The sequence below is a fragment of the Callionymus lyra genome, chromosome 1, assembly GCF_982586985.1.
Source record: "Callionymus lyra chromosome 1, fCalLyr1.hap1.1, whole genome shotgun sequence".
Taxonomy (NCBI): Eukaryota; Metazoa; Chordata; class Actinopteri; order Syngnathiformes; family Callionymidae; genus Callionymus; species Callionymus lyra.
The window spans coordinates 14,335,376-14,358,595 of NC_141818.1; the positions used below are offsets into that span (position 1 = coordinate 14,335,376).

The window sequence follows — 23,220 nt, forward strand, 5'->3', positions numbered from 1 at the left end:
AGACAGAGATGTGGAAAAAAAAAAAGGGGGCCTGTCATGCGGAGAGAGAGGGGTCTCTGTGGGCCGGAAGGTGAGCGGAGGTGTCTCGGAGATGGACTTGTCGCTCCTCTCTGTGGGTCCAAGCCCTTTTCATTAACCCACACCCCTGTGTTCACCAAACAGAAACAGTTGGGGGGTGGAGGGGCCGAGGTGAGGCAGAGCGGTGACCACCGGGGACCTGCTGCCTGTCTGGATGCAGATCTGTGTCATCCATTACAGACAGTGAACTGCTTTTTAACAAAATACAACAGGGCGCTCGGGCAAGAGGCTCGCAGACACACACACACACAGGGCTACACAAACACACTTGTACGGAAGCTTTTCGAAAAGGAAAAGATAACAGTACAAAGGACATGTAGTGCCCCCTAGTGTTTTCATCAAAGAGACCAAATAAACTAACCGTAACCCCGAAGCGGCAGCCACCGGGACGCGTCCAGAATGTGGGCGAGGGCGAGTAACAAGAGGTGAGGAGGTTGGATCCATGAGTGAAGTGGCCGGCGTGTAAAGGGGTGGGGGGGGGGCGGCGAGGTGGCGGTGGCGGTGGGGGGTGCCCGGGCGAGGCAGGTGAAAGGGGGCACGGCGGACCACGGAGCAGGGGGACGGATGAAAGTGTACGAGATAAAAGTACATGTTCTCTGGGCTGTTTGAGGGGCCTTTTAAGATGTAATGTCACCACAACAGCAGTTTGAGGAAGAGGAGAGTAGGGAAGGAGTCAGAGGAATAGAAGTCAGAGGGATGGAGAGATGGATGGATGCAACCGTGTTGGATGCATTAATGGATTGAACGCCAAGTTTAACAATTATATGTAATGCTATATTAATGAAGGAAACAAAAATAATTTCAGTGAAATGTTTGACAAAGAAAAAGATTAACAAGAGAAGAAAAATGGTTATTTTCACATTGAAAAACAGAAAAAAGAAAGAAAGAAAACAAAGAAAAAGAACAGTAGATGGTTCACATTATACTTTATGTGCAAATTCAACATATTGATTGTAGATTTTTAATCATAAATACATATTTTTTATCATATATATATATTAAATTATAAATTAGAATAATAATAAGTGTGATTATTTTAAGAAAATATGTTTTCTTTTCACTACTAAATAGATTTCCACTTCGTCTGTTAAATTGTCAAATTAAATATAAATAAATAATCCCTCTTTCGACCAGTAAAACTAATAACAAAAGACACATTACGCACCAGTCATTCAAGGAATTTCCTAACTGTTAAAATCAAGGCAAATTCTTCGCTAAAGTATCAGCAGGAACTCAAACAATGGTCTTCCCTCTCTCTCTCTCTCCTCTACACCTTCTTTCCGTCGCTCACAACACTGATCATATTTCACAGCACATAAAACCTAAAAACGTCATATTAAACAGCTCATCTCTTTTCACTGTCTGCTCTTCAGACTTGAGAAACGCTTTTAAAAGACGCAAATCGGTGGAACGCGTGCCGTATAGGATTTATGTCGACCCTTTTGCAGGTACTAAAATATCTGATTATTGTAAAAAAGATAAAATTAAGAAACCAACAAACGAATATCAGCAAATACTACTTATTTTACTGATTCATCTACGTCAGAATAATACAGAAATAATACTTAAATGTTGTATAAAATGTCTTTGTTTTGCCCATCAAAAGGAGAAACTTGACAGCGTCTCATATGAGTCAACAGACACTGAAATCACATTTCAAAAGTGGGAAAGCGAGCAGAGAGCGACAGGAGGCTGAATAGAGAGAAAAAGGGGAAAATAAAGAAAGAAGACGCCGAGCGGCGAATGGGGAGAGGATTTAAACTTCAACCTTTGAGTCGCTGAGTTCACTGACATTTGCACCAGGGCCCGCCTCGAGGTTCCACAAAGCTTTTCAGCGAAAAGAGACACCAAGACTAAGAAGGTTCTGAGGACGCAACAACAACTGGAGGATGACGCCGGGCGAGACCATTTTCAAACCCCATATGTCCCGAGGATTCCCCCCTCGTTGTATATATTGTATGCATTCTTATGGAAGGAATTAACAAGGGGGAGGATTTAAAAAAAATGACAAGTGACAAGCGATTCATTTGAGCTGTCAACGTGTCATCTGCGGAGCATTCAGACTTGGCGTCGGCCGCACGTATTCCCTCGCTGGTGAAGGTGACCTAGGTCAGAACCAGCTGACACACCCGGACCCAGCAGGTGAATGCAGTGGGGTCCGGAGAACAAGAGCGAAAAGACACAAAGGCGGCGAGTATTATCCACTAGAAAATATGGATCCGCGCTGAGCTTATTCTGGAAAAAAAACTAAAAAACCTTTACGTTAAATAGATGCGAATATACAAAATGTGACAACATTTTAAAAGAGAAAAGCATTGTTAGGAAGGATATTGTTATGTATGTTTTGTTTTATGAAAACAAGCCCCCAAAAAAAAGAGTGATAACCAGAGAAGAAAATGACAGACAGTGACGAAAGAACAAAAGCGAGCACGCGGATATTCCGAATGCTAGCGGAGGACGTTGAAAAGATTCACGGCGCCGATCCTTGCAGCACAAGGTTAAAAAAAAAAAAAAAAGAAACGGCGTAACCAGAGGAGCAACGCGAATGGACAGCAATGGCCAATGGGTTTGATTGAAAGACAGAGTGATATTTGTTAAGAAAAAAAAAAAAAAAGGGTGGAAGGAAAATGGCGAGTCGCTGCCTTGGACGCGACGAGCACGGGGAAGAGAAAGACGCAGACAAAGCGGCGTGGTGCTCTCGCATAACAGAACAAAGAGGAGAGGGGCATGATGGGAATCGGCGCCTAACAACGCCACAAATGCCACAGTCGAGCGTCGCTCGTCTCGTAAAATGCATTATTTTATCACGGTACTCCAATGAATGTCAGAGATAAAAATCTTGATCACTGGTGTTAACCACCTGAAGAGACGTACTGTAGAAGCTAACAGTTAGCATCATAGAAAAACATGTACTGTATCACTCGAGACTACAACAATATAGTTATAAACACATAATGATTTGATTTTCCCCACTTCGACACAATTTATTTTTTAATTTATTAGCCATAAAGCTTAAATTTACTTAAATTTGTATTTATTTATTAAATGTATTGTATTGATTCTGATAAGATAATGAAATTCCCATTAAACAATCGTAATAATGATAGTATTTTGTCAAAAAGAAGTTGTTTTTTTATGTCGTCAGGACCATCTTCAATAAAAAAAAAATAATAATGAAAAAATATATGTATATATATATACAGTATATATATATATATATATATAACAAAAACAGTAAGTAATCAAATTAGATATCGACATTTTTTAATTGTCTTTTCCAAAATAAACTAAATAAATAAAAATAATGTGTACATGTATGTTCATTTGTTTGATACAAATGGACATTTGCACATATCACAAAATATTTCTACTTTTGTCTTAGTGTATTCTATGGTTAGATAGCTTTTATGAAGAACAGTTATAATTTGTATAAAGTTGATTACTAAAATTGTATTTAATCCAGAGTCAACACTTAAATGTAAGATTAAATAAGGCAGGTAAAAATAAAATACCAAAAACATTACAAATCCTACCCTTAACAAACAAGATATTTGCTACCTGATCTCAACCATTGTACTCAATGTATCCATAGTATTTGCTTAAATAGGAAGGCGTGATAATAAACTGCTTTGCAACTAAAGGACCTGTGACTTGCAGTTGATAGGGGAAATCAGTTTTGCCTTATTCCATTCAAAACAAGTTGACTCGAACGAACTGAATCTCCTAAAGTCCTACATGTTCTCTCTCTGTCACTCACTCGCTGATACTATTTACATCTGCTATCTTGATCTATTTGCTGTGTGTGTTACGTCCTCGGGCGGCTCTGATGGAGCGGCGCTACAGCTGAACTCTGAGTAGCACAGTCTCCGGGAAAGAAACAACAAAGTGATCAATGTGAGAAGGCACGGGGCGCTCATGGACAGGCCAATCAATGGTGGAAAGAACCTTGCCCAGGGCCTTATGCAAATGGAGGCACGTCCCGTAACCTCGGGAGTGAACATGCGCATTAGATCAATGGGACTAGGGTAGAACCTTACAGCAAGATCACCCTCAACCAGTAAATATGTAATGATGAATCCCCAAAGAGTTGACTGAACTCAAATGAACTTTTAACTGCCTCAGAAACTCATATCACTTAAGTGGCGAGAAAACACAACATCTTAAGGAAGTGTATGGACTGATGGACGGATGGACGGATGGACGAATGGATGGATGGATGGATGGATGGATGGATGGACGGATGGACGGACGGACGGACGGATGGACGGACGGATAGATGGACGGACGGACGGATGGATGGATGGACAGATGGACGGAGATGAAATCTAAATGATACTTGTGCAAAGTGTGCTTTATAACACATTAATTCACTGACTTGAGTATTTCAAATGACATTTTGAAGAAAAAAATAGATTCAAAAGCCGCAATTTTAATTGTTATTTATTTGACTAAAACCACCTGCAACTTGTGTGTGTTACCAATTTTAAAAATCCATTTGAATCCAACGTGTTCTTTAAACGGTCTTTATACAACAACAACTATTTTCAGAACTATCTAAACCGTAGAAAATGCCACATTTAGTGAACAAAAACCTTTTAGTAACTTAAGAATTAAAGTCAAATCATAACTGGTGCCTGTGCACAAAATTTAAGTACTCACACACCAGACGGATGAACATTTAAAAAAGTTGGTACAATTTTGACATTTGTACAAAAAGTAACAATGATCAGGGAAGTGGAGAAAGGCGGTTAAGACACATCAAATATGTCAATCAATGGTCAGTATCCGACCCAGCATTTGGTTTCATGGTTAGCTCAAATTAAAATAAATGCTACTTGTATTTCTAAATCAATATCTCCTGTTAATTCAAAGTATTTATTTTACAGGGTTTAAAGCATTCTTTTGGGCCAAGAAATGACTATAAAAGTTGCCAATGATATCAAAATGACTTGGAGCAGCAAAAATATATAGTAATATTAAATGTAATAGTAGATTAGAAAGTGTTGTCCTTTAAGTTAGCGATAGCAGTTAAGTGAAGCAATGTATGATGTCTTCAGACAAGACTAGAAACGACAATATTTTTTAAGGATAAAATTCCAAGGAAACCCTTTCGGATTGCCCACTTTCCTGGCACAGAAAACCGAATTGCTGCCAACTATTGTGAATTTCTCTACTTTTAGCGCCACTGTGGTAAAATGAAAGTAAGGAAGACAAAAAAAGAAAATAAGACCTAGAACGAGACTTCCCCTTCGGATAATTACTGGGTTCACGGAGAACAAGATGTGAAAATTGTATTTTTAACTCCTTTCAACATCCAAGGAATTAAAAAAAAAAAGGAATGAAAGGTGACTAACATATTTCCAACCCCCCACTCCTTTCTGCCACTACGAGTGTAATCTAGAGAGCAAAGATGCTCCTGAAACAGAGAGAAAAACACCAACAAAGGTGAGAATAATGGTGTCGTATTGAAGGGAATACTTCACAAAGCCTATTGTGCGAGTATCCCTTTCAGGCGGCAAACCCGCTGTAATTTGGTCTGCGTCATCTGCCTCTGGTCACAATGCAGCACTACAGCTTTGAAATGGATGGCAAATGAAGGCCATTTGTACATAATCACAGCAGATAGAAGAATTCAGAGGCCCTACGATGTTTTGTTGAGGTAGAAAGAAAGACCTTGGTCTATCTGTGTCAGCCAGCACGGCTAAGGTTTGGCAAGGAAGGTCTTTCTTTTCGCAGAAACAAGCAAATCAATTCAAATCAAATCAGCTTGCTCGCCGTGACATTTAAACAGTTCAATTTACACCCTTATGTTAAGAGGAGACCCGCTCTCAAAGATGCCTATTCATTCACGGCGAAATTAGACGTCTGTATTTCAGTGGCTTAATAGAGCAGATATGCTGCACTCGCCATTATGAAGAAGCCAGGTCTTTTCAAGTCGTCGTAGAAGCGGCAATTGTCTACCATTACACGCAGAAAAAAAAACAAAACAAAGAGACGGGATAATACACATAAGTTGGACAGGAAAAGAAAACAGTACCACCCATGACATGCGCGATAAAGAAAAGACGGACACGTCGGAGCGAACACACTCATTCATGTACGTCTTCGGCTGGTGACGGTGGATGTCCTGAGGGCTGCTACCCCCGCTGTGCGGGCTGGCAGGCACTTTTTTGTCATGGTGGTCCTTTTGTTTTACATCAAACAAAAACGCCACAGCTCTGCATATGGCTCCACTAATTTCTGCTAGTGTGCCCCCGTCCATTTATCATCGCCTCTCCTCCTCTCCTCACATGGCTCTGATAACTGCTTACCACCAATCTGTTCACCTAAAGATGAGACGGGCCTCTCCGGGGCTGGGGCTGACTCACGCAGATGTGCACAGCTGTGTAAACCTACACTTAAAAACACAAACGCACACGCAGGTGTAGATGGGCTAACGTAACAAAGGCGGACGTGGACACGGGGACTCCTTGCACTACCGCTTCGCCGCTTGTACGCCCGCCAGTGACGGAGAACCTTGAGATAAAAACAAACCTTCTCGTCATCCCCTCCGGTTGCAATATGCAAGATAACACCGTTTTTGCTGCCCGGGATGTGCGTATAACATGAGACAGCTGGAAAATGGCCACCTTCATAGTTTGCATTAGTATACAAACAACACTTTTTTTTGTGCATTTTGAGTGTGGATCATTAATGAAATTGGACAACATTCGATTTAAACCTGTAACTACTTCAGGGAGAGTTGAGAAGATATGCCGGAGAAGATATACTGGACTGGATAGAAGAATGGGACCAACATATGGTTTGCATTCTCAGTGGTACCGTATTTTTCGGACTTTAAGTCGCTCCGGAGTACAAGTTGCACCAGCCATAAAATACATAATAAAGAACGAAAAAACATATAAGTTGCACTGGAGTACAAGTCGCATTTAAAAAATAGAATAGAGGCAACAACAGGCTGAATAATTGTACGGTATGCTTATGTTGCATGACACAACTGAGAACGTGCCTGGTATATTAACATAAAATATTAAGAGTTATTTAGATAACTATAGCATAAATAACATGCTAAGAAGTTTACCAAACCATCCGTGTGACTCCAAATAACTAAAATCCAATGAAATCTTCATCCTCGGTGTCACTTTTAAATAACTCCTCTAACTCCGGAGGTAGAAGATGCGGCGCTTCCTCTTCTACGTCGAAATGATCAACACAGGCCTAGAGCGCTCTCTTGCGGTTTAGTGTGAAAACAACATGTGAAATGATATACCGGTAATAATGTGTTAATAATTTCACACATAAGTCGCTCAAGAGTGAACCAATGTGGTTCCTCATTAACAGAGGCATCTGAGAAGGTCCGTCAGTCGTGTAGACGCTTCAATCCACTAGTATAATGGCAAAGCATGATCTAAGGGAAAGGAAACACTTGATGTGCCTGACTCTCTTTGTGTATACCTTCCGTATAGTGCCACAAGCTTTGAGTAGTAGTGGAGAGGACAGAATCACCAACACCTAACAATAAGAGCAGTTAGATAGACCTCATGCTTCAGTCAAGGCCACAGCAATTGTTTAGGCTAACCGTGAGGAGATAACGTCCGCCCTGACAGGGACGTAAAACTGATGGGGTGAAAGTGCAGAATCACGATCAATAGTCAGGCGTGCCATCGGAATAAATGTGTTTGCAGGTTGTCATGAGCATGCAGACGTTGCTCCCTTCTCTGGCTTCCATTGCCACCAGATTCAGTTCCATGACTCTAATAGATCAAGTCATATACTGCACCGACAGCATTATGTTAAAGGGTTGTTGCTCACAACAAGAAATCACAAGAAAAGAGAAATCTTTTCAGACTGTTGCTCCTAAGCTTTGGAACAATCTTCCTCTCTCTTTGCGCTTGATGGAGTCTACTGACTCCTTTAAGAAACATCTTAAGACGTTTCTATTTGTTCAGGCTTTTCCTTGATTTTCTGGAACTCCTGTTATGTTATCAGTTTTATCTTGATCTTTAAAGTATATACTTTATTGAATATTGTTTTGATTGTTTAAGCGCTTTGTGACCCTGATCTGGAAAAGCGCTATACAAATAAAAATTACTTACTTACTTACAAACGGATCTTTTTTTTTTATCTAGGAAGCCACAGCTTTTTGCTCTTTTGACCCCACAATGGTGTATCCAGTCGGTGATCCTAAACACCACCACTTTCAAGTTAGCCCACCTGAAAGGGTATTCTTAGCCTTGAATGTTGTTTACAAGCCAACAAATTCACCGGACTGGTGAAAACAGGGGGGCGTCCAGGCATTCCCTTTTGGATTGGTCAAAAGTAATGGTAGAATAGAACAGCTAACCCTACCTTTTGAGAAACCTGAGTTCTACATTTTTTAGTCAATGTATCGTTTTTCCACTTAAAAGACATAAAGATGGATGTTTGTGTATCGTACATTACAGCTCTGGATTGTTGACTATCACTGATATTCATCAAGAGCTTACACAGCTAACTAGCAAAGCTATAGATGGAGACAAAACATGCAACTTATTGTTTGTTTTATACCCCTATTTAACCCCTAACACCACCTACCATTGAACATTGTTACTGACCAAAGAAAATGTTTCTCAGAAACTACATCATATAGTACACAGTGAAATATAAGGCTAGTTGGTTATCAGTCAGATGGGTCTTACGTAAATAATTACTCCACTCTTCTTCCATCTTTTCCACAAATGGTAAGGTTAGTTTGGGTTAGACAGCCATTCTTCACGTCAGAACCGCTTGGGTCGAGGAACTACATAAAAATCGAGGAAGTACTCAGACACTCATTGATCTTTCACCTATATCCCAGAAAACCAAGCGTTTCCACACATACACAAAAAGCACTGAAACTCGTAAATAAAGAAAAAGCAAATTGTGTATATTTTTCATCCAGAGAGGATAACTTTGTCTAAAGATATTGGTGAAAATCAATAAAGGAAGGGTAGATATAGATTGTGCAGAGCAGCTGCTGTCTCTCCGCTGCACCAATAGTTTCCTTCCACACGTCTTCATTCAGAGACAGTTAGCTCCTCTTTGATGATTCTATAATGAGTCTGTGAAGTCTTCTATAAGAAATCAAATTGCAATGAAACACTTGAGTGCACCGAGCTCGGACTTACGTGCCTCTTAAGCAAAGGGGAGCGAGGAGGATGAATTAACGCCCGGTCTTTTTTTGATGTGCTGGATCAGAAATGTATGTTTTAACTGCAAAAGCGAGTCATTATTAACCCAGAGAAAAACTTGTTCTCTCAGGGTCTCCTCATGTGCCAAACAGTTCAACCCGCAAAGCTCCACGGGGCCCGCCTCCCATTTACGCACAGACGCATACACACTTCACTTCCCATTGGACCACTTTCTGCTCCATTAAGTGGCTGTAAATGTGTGTTTGTCTGTTTGTGTGCATTAGTTTCAGGATGTTCGTATTTACAGAGCGAAACAAAACACCTACTGGTAATAACGCAACTCAAGTGTGGCTACAATTGGTCTGGGATTATGGGTTTGACACATTGCGATCTCTGTGTTTAGGGAGTGCAGTGTTTTTCAGTTTGGTATACACTTTTAAAAAGGTTAGCTGGGACTGCTTTTACTATCCTTGCTCTGTGGCTGTTCAGCGTTAACATTAACTGAAACATTGGAACCACTTGCTGAACCACTGAACTAAAAATTGTCTTGAAAAAAGATAGTTTTATGGTAAATATTTTTCCAGTTGTCATTGTTACTGGATCTACAGAGGGATCAATAAAGTTTATCCATCTATCTACAGTATCTATAGACCTATCTATCTATCCATCTATCTATCGGAAATTGCCCATGGTGTGAAAAAAGCATGACAAAAACCCTACATAATGCTACAAGTCAGGGCCCTCAAACTCAAGTCATACAAAGGGCAGCCAACATACAAAACAAAACAAAAATATACCTTGTTTTTTTTCCTTAAAGCACAACTTTACTGTGTATTATTTAATCTATTGATCAATTGTATTAATAATGTTTTATTCCAGCCATTCAGGGATTAATAATTGGTCATTGGTCTGTATAAAAATACTGAATTTTATTCAAAGTCGCTCAGAACATGACATGATAATAGGCGTTCTTACGCAAAAATAGGGTTAAAGCTTTGTGAATTTATGTACAAATTCAGTTTGTTGAAGTTAATACCTAATGGTTGATAATAAAAATAAATCCGTCGAATTATTTTGCTAAACAGCGCATAACTCTTTTTTCTTAATTTGAGTACAAGTATTTATATAAAAGCTTGCTACGAAGTAATCCAAAATCAGTTTTGAAACGAGAAAGTAATAATAAATAGGATAAATAGAACCGTTTTTTTCCTGCATCTGTTTTGTGTAAAGCCCTGAGCTAAAAATAATGCTCTAAAAATACATTAATGTGAAAAGTCAATGAGACCTTTTTGAGTCTGGTAAGTGAAGGCGCGTGTTTCTGGATGCCTTTAAAACAACATATTCACAAGCATGTAAGAAGTGATGGATATTCTCCATTAAGTCGGCAGATGCTGCGTGTTCTCCATGGAAAAACGTGTAGATGACATCTTTGAGCGCACTGTCATTTCAAGTAAATACACAAACCTTTCAACTCTCTATTTTTTGATGTTATCTCTCACATGCTGCCTCAGCAATGTGTTTATATATGCCAGAATTCAACATGATTTAAGAGGGTTTTTCTACTTGACAAGGACATTACATAAAAGAAAGCGGAACCTCAGGTGAGGCGATGCACATATGCAGGCCGCGAGGAACTCTCGGCGTTTACAACGCAAGAAGAAGAATAGATACAAATAGAAAGAATCGCTTCCCTTTGTCACGTCGCAGCCCCTGAGACTGAGGCTGTCACGGACAACACATGGCATGAATATTTAGTAGAGGAATTAAAAAATGCTTAATGACAAAAGAAAATGTGATAAAATGAAAACAAAATATTCCTGATAATACCAGTGGGATGAGCGTCAACTTTAATCCTTGTTTTTGTGAATTTTAAACTCGAGTCAAATTTGGTGAAATAAGGGATTAAAAATCACTTTGTGATACTAAAGAACATCAAGGAACCAAACAACAGCAAATATTTAAGAGATCTTAGAACCCATTTGTCTTAACAGACCATACGTAGACTTGTTGGAACAAAAGATCATTGGCAAACGAATCAGAGACAATGCCCTTAAAAGGATCAATTTTGTCATAAATATTGTATGCTCAAGTATTGGAGCCACACAAAATGAAATATCTCTGCACCTGCCTGGTCAAATCCTTTTTAAAATGTATGTAAAGACAGACTAGTGACTGATCTACTGGAGATACTTTCATAGAGAGTCTTATTGGAAATACTCTGTACACTTTAAAAACATTAAATATCAAGAAGGGTTTGAGGTAACAGCTATAGACAACTCCTTAGAAAGCTTTGCTTGCTCAAAATTTGTAACGATTTAATGTTTCCAGAGAAGTACATTTGTTATAATAAATGAATAAACCAGGAATTTCTTGAAGCCAGTAGACACATTATCCATCTCTCTACCTCAAGCTCTTATTGTTTCACACGATGAAATATAAATAAATGATTAAAGGGAAACTGATGCCAGTTTAATAACACAGCAAGAGTGGAAATGATAAAAAAAAAATTTAAAGCGTAATCTTAACGTCAACAAACATGACGACATGTAAAAACTTTAAGTTAAATCGAGAAACAAAATCTAATTTTGTGAAGCAAACCTCCATAAAATGTGCTGCTCTGCAACCAATTGGCAATCTTTCCTCCATGTCAAGCATCTAACAAATCTTGTTTCGTTCTTTTTTTCAACTTTTTCCGAAGAGGGATACGACGGCGCCCAAGGATAAGGATGAACCAAATTGTTAACAGAACCTGGATATAAGCTGCTTCCTATTTCCGATCGGTCTTCTGCGTTTTGGCAACACGACACAAACTCAAGTCAAGATATAACAGACCTTTACAAATACATGAGAAAAGTGGATGAAGAATTGGCGCAAATCTTTAAATTTGCTGCATTTATCTCCAATTTTACTGCAGCGAATGTGTGTTCAAGAGTCTTCCGTTTGTCTATGGGTGTCGGTGGGAGGTAGAGGGAAACAAGTGGAGCATTAGAAAACTCACCAGCTCGACGAAAGACAGCCCTCCATAGCTGTGGGCCACGATGAAGACATTCTTGGCTGCGGCTTTGGACACAAAGTTGTCCCACACGTACAGCACGTGGTCCTCTGAGGAGGCGTTCTCCTGAAATGCAGAAGGTTTCATTGAAATATAAAAAAGGACATGAACAGAAAAACAAACAATCGTGATTGTATATATAAAGATTGGCTGAGAAAAGGCAAAATTAAATAAAGTAGTAGCACAAGGTTATTATTACAAGAAGAAACCGAGGATCAATAAGTCTTGTATATTGCAAATGCCCTCAGTGTAAACTCAATAGTCGGGGTGATGTAACATTTAAATCTTAATTTCTACCCCAATTGCTCAATCGATAGCAAATCAATATGCCGGTAAAGGTTTAATAGGAAGACCCTTTGAGCGAGTCAAAGAGGTCTACAAAAACACAAATTCTTAATTTCCAAATAGGCATAATTAAGGCAATATTTAGTGGCGAAAAAGGAGTGACAAACACGCACTTAAAAAGCTCTCACTCTTCTTTTTTAACACACTCTGCCCAGAACAGTGTGAACGCAAGACAGGTTTCATTAAGCAGGAGATGTAAACACTTATCTGGGCAGGAAAGAACAATAGTGGAGGAGAGGAAAGGGCACCGGTAATGAACTTGTGACATTGATTTTAGACTTTGATTTTCTATCAAACTGTCTGCATCACAATGGAAAAAAAGGGAAAAGAAAATCAACATTGCATTCTCAGACACATTTAGCTTTGAGGACAAGAAATAACAGATTCAATGCAAAACGGTGTTTCTATATATATAAAATGAATATATTCAGACTCTATTTTTCATATATATATATATATATATATATATATATATGAAAACTCTATTTTTCATATATATATATATATATATATATATGAAAAATAGAGTCTGAATATAAATGACAAAGGATGGTCCAACCTTCACAGAGTGATCAGACTCATTTTACGCAATTTTCCAGAACATTTTGAGTCAAAAAGATCAGGTGGACACACACAAACGCACACTAACACATTGCTATCACTTCTTCAAAAGTCCCGTTAGAATGGGTAGAATAGCGTCTGGTGAAAACGAATATGTCTGAAGTTAAGATGATTTTCAACATGTAAGTCTTTATCTGTGAAGCAATTTCAGGAGTGAAATTTAACTAAAGGCCAGTAGTTCAAGTGTCAAAACTATCCTGACAACCTTAAACCATCAGTTAAGAACACAATGTGCTCAACAAATCTGGACCTTGGGGCTTTGAAATGACTGGAGACAAAGCAGAGGAAAAAGAAGACTCAAATAATTGGCCTATAAATTCTACCCAGAGTCAAATAGTCTGTACTAAATTGAAACGTTGTGAGTCTGAACTCATACTTAAGAAAAAGCTTCATTCTTTATTTGAACATTCAGTCGTCGCCAAAACAACAAACTCTCTCGGCTTAAACCAACATCTTCAATGATTGACATACAATGAGAACGAAATCTGTCGTCACCGTCTGAGCTGCAAACTTCACCAGAGACCACGTTCTGGGAACGTCCATGTCTAGTTGATGCTTTCCAAAACCCAATAGCTGGCCCCTTATAAGTACTTGGACTCTTCCACTCTCACATCTGGAAGATCCGAACGACTCCAATAACCCTAACTACGAGATTCTTTGGTGTTTCCAAGACAGGCAATGGTGACGAGAAAGTACTTTTTTTTTTAATCACCTATATCTAAAAACCTTATTTAAACCCTGGCAATTAAAGGAACCCTCTTTTGAAGCCTCGCTGATATTTAAATGTCTTTTTCCAACCTGAATTTGTATCAATGTTTGCTTATCAGTGAAGTCCTTAAGGCTTAGTCGATCCCTCACACCTTTGCCAAAATCCACTTCTTGACGTCTTAAATCCAGGCCCAGTAAGTTGCAAACTTACCAGAATAAAAAAAGTTCCAAACACACACACACACTGAACACGCTCACATTTCCCCCTTATTACAAGGACGATATATTTAAATATAACTTCTTGAAATAAACAAAGCGATGCCTATAGAGAATGGGAAAACATTCTGTTAATTGAGTGTCATACTGCGCGATGCAACTCCAAAACAAATAATTAGTGATATGAAGTAAAGGAAGGCGGAGAGACGTCCTGAGAGACTTCGCTTCGCTTCTCGTGAATGTGTTGCACATAACAAAAGCCGGCGGAAGTTTATTACCGTAGAACGAATATATCTTCTGAGGTTAAAAAGAAGCATTTAACAAACCTCGTATGAGGTGTGAAGTGACGAGCGTATTGTGTGTTTGTGCTGATGTGTGTTTGTGTTTGTCTGGAGGTAAATTAACCTGTCAAAGTGTTTGTGTTTACCGCGAGATTAGTATGAGGTGGTTGTAGTGTCGGCGCCCACTTCCTCCGGTGTGATGCAAGAGGGAGCAACTCTGCCCTCCTGCCATCAGCACAGGCGATTGTGAGTGTGTGTGTGTGTGTGTGTACGCTTGTGTATTTTATTTTCTCCGAGTGAGGTTCTGGGCCAGACAAAGTTGTCCGTCTGAAAGGCTGTGACATCAAAGGGCTTTGAAGTCTTCGCTCGCCTCTCCTTCTCCCGACGTGTCACCCTTCATCTGAGAAGCCCTGTTTCATTAGGCGACCTCTCTACCTCCCTCGCTTCCATCTCTCCGTTTCACACTCATGCCACCTGTTCTGCACCACCTCTCCCGCCACCTCTTAATGGACGGAGCTCCGAATGTAAACACAAGTACTCGGTTGGGAGGCGGCGGAGTTCAAGCTTTTACTTCGACCCCCTTCACAGGACTGTGTGGTTTTTCAAGAATGTTGCTCTTCGACTGATGCAGACATACTGTGAGAAAAAACAAATTTGTTAATTTAAAATGATCAGAATACAGAGAACCCTGTGTAGAAGAGAACTTGTATTTGAGTTGATATGATACGGATATTTCTGAGGTCCAAAAACACAACTTGCTAGAATGTAAGTAAGTGAAGCAGGGTGCAAGTACAGTAGTTAATGTTCATGTACAATGCCGTACATGTTGATAGAGAATAGTTATAATACTTACAATATTAATACCTCTGCCAAGGTGCTTTTGTTGTTGCCAGAATATGAATATATATATTTTTAAGACCACTATCACTGGATTGAGGAATCTGTTGAAGGATTTCTCACAGACTTATTTAGCTTCTTCTACACAAAGAGAATAACAGGGATTTTATTTAATCATTATACTAAAAAAAAAAGGCTAAAGAAGAAAACTGTAAGAATATTTTCCATAAAAAAAAAGAATCAGTATCAAAACAGTGTATCACAACATTTGCATTGAAAAAGGCTGCTTGTATGCAGAGGTGTGTATTGATAAGAAATTGATACATATATAGGGACAACGATACAATATATACGATATACTGGTATTGCAGAATTTACAGACTGCAGACGGCTCAGGACAAAGTCGTTACTGCTTTCATTTGTTTTGAAACCACTGTATCCTCTCATCCTCAGTCATCCTTGTTCCTTTACCTGCTGAGTACTTAATGACTTCTGCTAGCTGACGGGCGGAAGTTTAATTGCGACAAAAAAATGTGTGAATACACACACTTGAATAAAATTTGAAAAAATTAACCATAAAAAATATATATTTTGGAAGCCAAAGAAATAAAAAAATATATTTTTGTGCTATTTAAAATTGAAACAGTATGAAAGAAAATATATCGGTGTATTAGATATTTCTTGCAGCCCCACTGCTTGGCAGAGGTTAACCGCTTTCTTCTCATCTCGCTCCCTCTCAGTGAACTCATCATTGCTTTCTAGTTTAAAAAAATATCTTACTTTAAGCGATTCAACGTAAGATTGTTAACTCTAAACAGGATGAACAAAAATGGACCATATTCGATATTGACTGCTTACCTTCATGAGCTCGACTCATAATGTCACATCTTCTGTTTGTCTTTTCTAATTTAAATACTGTTTAAATCAATTTACTTCCAATACCTACTTTGAACTCGGGGTGCTAAAGGGGAATCTGTGTTTTTCTAATTACTTCCAAATCCACTTGTAAGGAAATAAACCGATCACGTCGGCGACATGCGATCGCCCCCCACTTTCCCCCAAACTCAATCAGTTCCCCGCTTCATATGAACATATTCTTCATGTTCACCCTCGGCGGCAGACGAAGGAGTGACTACCTGGCAGCGCACTAAATTATCTAAACATCATTTGCATATTGTTGCAATTATTTCCAGAGGTTAATTAGCTGCAGTGGAGCACACGGTCCTGCGAGACTGGCTTCCTGTCACCGGCTCTCGCGGTAGCTTCGCTTATTTATTTATTTATTTTAACTCGTGCTATTGTGTGCATGGATTGGTACATGCGTGTTTGTGGTTTATCTGTATGTTATGACTCAGTGTAGTACTGTGTCATGTTAAGTATAGCTGAGTATAGTAAGTGTCCAGGGAAAGGTGAAGCAGGGGAAATTAAGCAAAAAATAAAACTGTGTCATTTTCTTAAAGTGTAGAAACGGCACCATTGTGTGTCGCCAAAGACGCCTCTTTATTCCAAAAGTGGTTTCAACTCAAATCGTTTCTATTCAACACGATTTTTTTTTTTTCCTCCTCACAAATTCTGATCCCTACACTGTGTCTTTAAAAAACTGGCTGCATGTTTATTCGCTGTAATGAGAAGCAGGGACTGGAGAGACGAGTGCATTGCAGCCAGAATAACAGTCCCAACGCCAACACAAACCCAGAGTCTGACCAACACAGGAAACAATGAATCTGACAACATCAACACACTCTGACAAACAACCACTTTAGACCTCCCTGCTCCTCCCTCTGGTTCCTTCTTCCTCGGGCTTCCAAACCACCGGGGAACCAGACACAAGTCCAAGGAAGTAGAACATGAAGACTTGAACGGGGGGGGGGGGCGCGAGGAGTCTTGTGTTGCAGGGCCTTGAGCCCACTTCTAAACAGCTGTGGAGGTCTGTTCTGGCAAAACACACATCTGGGATGTCTAGGCTTGTTTGTAAAAAGCACATTTGTCATGGGGAGTATTAACTTCCAGACGCCAAATATACAAGAGATTTGAGTCGATGGTATCTTACGTAAACATATACAGTGAAAGTAAGTTTTGGTTGACATAAGTTGTCCTTCTTAAATGGGATTTACTTCTGGGATTTCACGCATTAAATACATAAGTGGCTGAAGTCTCGATCTGTTGCTGTAAAACTACATGAAACAAATCTAAAAATAACTAAAAATTAAATCAACACATTCTACTAGAGATGGACCTAAGACATAATATTTCAGTGCTCAGATGTTCGTAGCAAGAACAGCATTGATCTTGCCTTTTACTTGTAGAGTTTCATTGAAAACCGCAACAAATCTTTAACAACTCAATAAATAGTGTTGGAAAAACAAGGCCAAGTAAAAACACAGAAGTAAACAGGATTTGACATGCAGATTCCAACATATTCCAGCCTTCACAAGGGTTTATTCCATCACTAAAACCACCATCTGAAAGCTGAGATCAGGGACATTGTGCCCATATTACTGTCATTACGGTAGCTCCTAGCACTTTTGTCCAAACACCAGCAACACAATATTATTCTGCTCAGGAAGAGTCATTTTCTTTTAAATAATCAGCAGTTGAAAAAATGTAATACATGATAACAAATTTGCTAATGCATTTAGCTGATGGGCTGAGTTTACTGAGAGGGGACGAGATGGCAGATAGAAGAGCCTGTAACTGTATTTAAAAATCTATGAGACATATAATAGTTGGAATATTTTATATTTAAACATTTAACTTATAACTTACTAGTGTAATTAAAAAATATACATTCCTTATGACTTTATCATTTTTTTCATTTGAACGTTTTGGTCCCTTAGAACAAATTGAAAACACATTTGAAATAAAAATGATTTTATGAATTGAAATAATTTAATAATAACAAAATTCAATTGCCCACCCATTCTTTCCGGTACCTTCAGTCCTACAACACCAGCTGAAAACAAGTGAATATTTTTCTTTTCTCAGAAATAAATACAATTATTTTATAATTATTAATTACAGTTGTAATTTCTTCTTTGTTTACTCATATTGATATCTCCCTAACAAGTAAAGAATAAAGGAATATGAATCAATTACTGCTGGATAATGAGAATGTAACTTATCCGAGGAAAAGAGGACAAAAGCGCTCGCTTGTAGCAAGATTCTAAAAAGCTTTACAGCCATAAAATCCAAATAATCCCGGATGACCCGTATATAATGGTAGTAGTTTAACGGTTAACACGTTCAAGCAGCATTAAAAAGACTGACACTGGCCTAGTGTCAGAGCATATAGTAAAAAAAAAAAAAAACATCCTCGAAGACAAATTTATAATCCAAGTTAAACTCTTTTCTCCTCATTTTGAGTCCATTAATCATTTTTCTCATTTTCAGCCTCTAGCTTGAAGCATAGCCGTCTGGGCTCTGAGGGGTCCGTTAAGGTGGAGGAAACGGAAGCTATGAAGCAAATTAGCGGCAGAGATGGGAAGATAATGACTACGGCATTGTGGGTAATTAGCAGGTGTAATACCTATGGAGTCTTGGGTCGTACGGCGCCGTGAAGAAAAGACGGAAGAAGGGTGAGAATCACGTGCGAGAACTCGCGTGTGAGACGTGGAGGTGTGTGTGTGTTTGACTTTGCGGTAAGTGGCTACACAATTTGAGCCGGAGAGAGGAAGTGCGGTCGAGCGGCGAGTTAAACTATAAACTACACCAGATTCAATGTGCAGATTAGCCACTGTATACAATAAAAGAGCGCGACCTTGGCGGGGGGGGGGGGGGTCAGTGCGCTCTGGCAATATTTGCCGTTGCCATTGTTTCAAATCAATAACTCATTAACAAAGTACAAAGGAAGTTGTTGCTGTGGGTTTTTTTCGTGAGATGCTTTTATTAGAAGATAGAGCGGCTGCTGGGGGGGGGGCAAGAGAGGTCATCGCGGTGACATCTCGGGCGAGGCTTCACGGCGCCCGTCAGGATTGTCAGGCGAAATTACGGCGAAGCGTTAATTGACGTACGGCGAAGGCGGACAAGGCGGGTGTTTGTTCCTGCGTGACCCCGAGGTGGCGAGTGTGTAGACGTGCGTGAGGTTTTTCGACGAGGTCTAACTTTCGGGTCGACCTGCACTAGGGCTGTGTGCACAGGGATAGTGAGCTTGGTGGGTGGGTGTGTGTGTGGGGGGGGGTGGGTTGTGAGGGAGGGCAGGATGGATGTGTTTGATGGTTGACCTAACTAGAAGATTGGGAGCAGGGATCTGAGAGCCGCTACACTGTTTCTCGCCTTGAGCAAATACACAAACTCACAGGTACGCTCGCACACACAGATGTGGGCGCAGATGCTGGCGTATCCCCGACAAACGCCGGTCGGAAATATCTAATCCTTGCTTAAACTTTGATCCTCGGGCACCACCAACCGACTATTTCCTGGTCGCTATCAAAGTTGTAAAACAATTTGAAGGGAAAAAGTTCAATAGAGACAATTTTCTCTTGAAAGGAAGAGGGCGATTCCGACCGGCGCGACCATTGATCGCACCTTCGACCAAGAACAGAGCGGAGTCGTCCTTAGATATGAATCTTCAAAAGAGGTGGATCAATAGTCCGCGCAGAAATGTTTACGGCTCATTGTGGCTGAGGATGTGTGGCTTCTGCTCCGGAGCCAAGGCCACCAACGTGCAGAACATCACACCCGGACCCAAGATTGCTTTTTTTATTCTGTTAAATAAACTGGTTGCAAAGGTTTAATTTCAGGGAGGAATGAATGAATAAACGGTGGAATGCATGTATTATATATTACATTTACATTTTCTTGGTACCGAATTTAAACATTAAAAGTAAAACGCTGTCATGTTCCTTTTCCCAGAATTATACTTTTTAACATCAATAAGCTAGTTATCCAAGGCTTGTTACTGTAGATCAGAGGACTACAGTTACAGGCTTTTGTGAGTCCGGTTCTGCTCAAGGTTTCTGCCTTCTAACAGGAAGTTTTTCCTCGCCTTAGCTACACTGTGCTTTACTCATTATTGAGTTGCTGGGATCAGTTTTTTCTTTCTCCACTATATTCTTATTTCAACTGTAAAGTGCCTTAGATAACTTTGTTATGATAAGACACTTAATTGAATTTAACAGCACTGAGTTTGCGAGTGACATCATCAACAGAGAAAATATGCCTAAACCCACATTTTGTAAAATTCTAAAAAATATATTCCAACAAGACCATCCAAACCAGGTGTGCCATTATTACTGATTTAGAAAATAGTTCAACAAGTGTGCATCATCATGTGTCAAAGATAAATTACAACCCATCAAAACTAAGGCAAAGAAAACAATTACCGTATTTTCCGGACTATAAGTTGCAGTTTTTTTCATAGTTTTCATAGCGCCGCATCTTCTACCTCCGGAGTTAGAGGAGTTGTTTAAAAGTGACACCGAGGATGAAGATTTCATTGGATTTTTAGTTATTTGGAGTTACATGGATGGTTTGGTAAACTTCTTAGCATGTTATTTATGCTATAGTTATCTGAATAACTCTTAATATGTTATGTTAATATACCAGGCATGTTCTCAGTTGTGTTGTGTAACGTAAGCATACCGTACAATTATTCAGCCTGTTGTTGCCTCTATTCTGTTTTTATTTTAAATTGCCTTTCAAGATGACATGTCTGTTCTTGGTGTTGGATTTTATCAAATAAATTTCCCCCAAAAATGTGACTTATACTCCAGTGCGACTTATATTTGTTTTTTCCTTCTTTATTATGCATTTTATGACTGGTGCGACTTGTACTCCGGAGCGACTTAAGTCCGGAAAATACGGTAGATAAATGGTGAGGTTTAGCATAATCGCTTAGCTAGCTTCGTCTGTGTTTTAAATCCATTTAAAAGCGCTACATTACATCAGAAGCCAAGCTCATACTACAAGTCCCATAATGCATTGCAACAGTCGAGGCTCCAACAGACGCTTTAAATCCACTGCATCCGTAATTCAAAAAAGATCATATTTAAGAAAAAACAAACCCACTTTCATTTTTACACCTCGATGAGGACTGCTGAGTAACCTTTGAGCCACATTGAAAAACATAGTAGTGTCAATTAAGTTGTGTCAACCAAGTTAAAAGATCAAATTTGTCAACTGTGAACAATGTAGCAAAATCACATGTGTTTTTTTGGTCTCAATACTGACATAACGTTTGTTGTGTTTGTGTGTTTTGACATGTCAACACATCATTCCATCGGGCACAGACGGAAACAACCGAGCGTGGATTGAACTCAATGTAAAGCAAAACACGTTCACGACAAGAGCCTTGATTCCGGTTATAAGGAAATCGTCTTGCATCGCACCCGACCATTAAGTATTAAGTGCTGAAGATTGCCCTACACGTGGGATTTCAACAATACCGTGGATGAAAAAAAAGACAAGTGCACTACATTCGAGAGCCCCTAAAATATCCAGATGATGTTGTTGTTGCGACCGGAGTATAATAGAAAAGATGATTGTTCAATCATTTATATCTCTTCAGCGGAGGAGGAGGAAGAAATCGAGGGAGTTGCCTCCGAGTGTTTGAAAAAAAACCCCGAGTGGAAGACATCTGAGGAGGCCGTTCAACCTGAGGAAGAAAGCGTCAGAAAGTATCCCAGTCATTTAGAAAAACAAGAGACGCTGAAAGAAAGGCGAATCTCTGTTTTTTGTCTCCTTTGCTCTTTTTCTCCCCCTCTTCTTTCCAGGGCCTGCTGGCCTAATCCCAGCCAGCCAGCCTTGGGTGAACTCTTTGGAAGCTTCTTAAGCCCATGAATGTGCCTTTTGTTCCTGCCATTCCTCCGCTTGGCTGACAGAAAATAGCTAACTGGATTACTGCTAAAATTCAGAGTAAAGTGAACTCCCAAAGTTCTATATGGCATAATGCTAAGAAAGCAGCCCCCCCGCCTCCCCCCACTATGCTCACCAGCATCCCTCCTCTATCAGACTTTTCCATCCCTCCCTCTGTCCTTTCTCTCCCTCCTCCATCAAACATCCCCCTAAACATGGGCCTGCTGTGTGTGATCTGGAGCAGAGGGGAGAAGAGGGATTAGATAAGGTTGAGAGGTTGCACACTATGAACCCAAGGCTAAAAACTAAAAAAAAAAATCCTAAAAGCAGTTAAGAGCGTATTGATGTGTTTAAGGGAGCATATTAATCAACTCATCGGGATCAGGGGCGTGTGTTTGTGCGTGGCTTCGCTGTTTTGTAGCAACGTTTTTATTATATATTTAAAAATAAAAGCACTTTCAACAAGAAAAATACATGATTTTGTACTGATCGACGAACGATAATTGTAGCTCATCAATTGTTGATACTTTTGTTGATCCTTTTACACCATAAAATTGAAGTTGAAAACTAAGTAAGTAAGTAAGTAATTTTTATTTGTATAGCGCTTTTCTAGACCAGGGTCACAAAGCACTTAAACAATCAAAACAATACTCAATAAAGTATATACTTTAAAGATCACGATAAAACTGATAACAGGAGTTCCAGAAAAAAAACCCTGCAAAAATAAAAATGTCTTAAGATGTTTCTTAAAGGAGTCAGTAGACTCTATCAAGCGCAAAGAGAGAGGAAGAACTAATGTATACTAGTCAGTGTAACTGTGTGCAGGTGGTCCGGTATTTTGCTCGACTTAGCAAATAAGGTGTCAAGACCCCCCCCCCCCTTAAAAAAAAGTGTGCAAAATGTGCGCCCAGGTCTGATTTGAGTCACCACCCACACGGCGAAATAGAGTTTAAAAAAAAAAAAGAAGATACATCTGCAAGTGCACGCTCACACGCACACGTAGATAAAAGCCTTTTTTTCCAAACCACCTCCTTTAGTCCTTTGTCAGCAACTTTGTGTGTGTCTTTACATAGCTGCATGTGTGTGACAGCTCACTCTTGGGTGGACAGAACAAGAGGCGAGAAGAAGGCGAGCAGGGGCA

At 39.6% G+C, this 23,220-nt stretch overlaps 1 protein-coding gene across 2 annotated transcripts in view; it reads right to left on the reverse strand.

Moving 5' to 3' along the window:
• The window catches only part of arb2a (ARB2 cotranscriptional regulator A), a 150,232-nt gene that overhangs the window by 70,120 nt on the left and 56,892 nt on the right, over window positions 1–23,220 (reverse strand). For both annotated transcript variants that reach the window (XM_087794663.1, XM_087794661.1), the window contains exon 8: window positions 12,226–12,345. In XM_087794663.1, coding sequence (XP_087650789.1) covers window positions 12,226–12,345 — 120 coding nt within the window. The remainder of the gene's footprint in view (window positions 1–12,225; window positions 12,346–23,220) is intronic.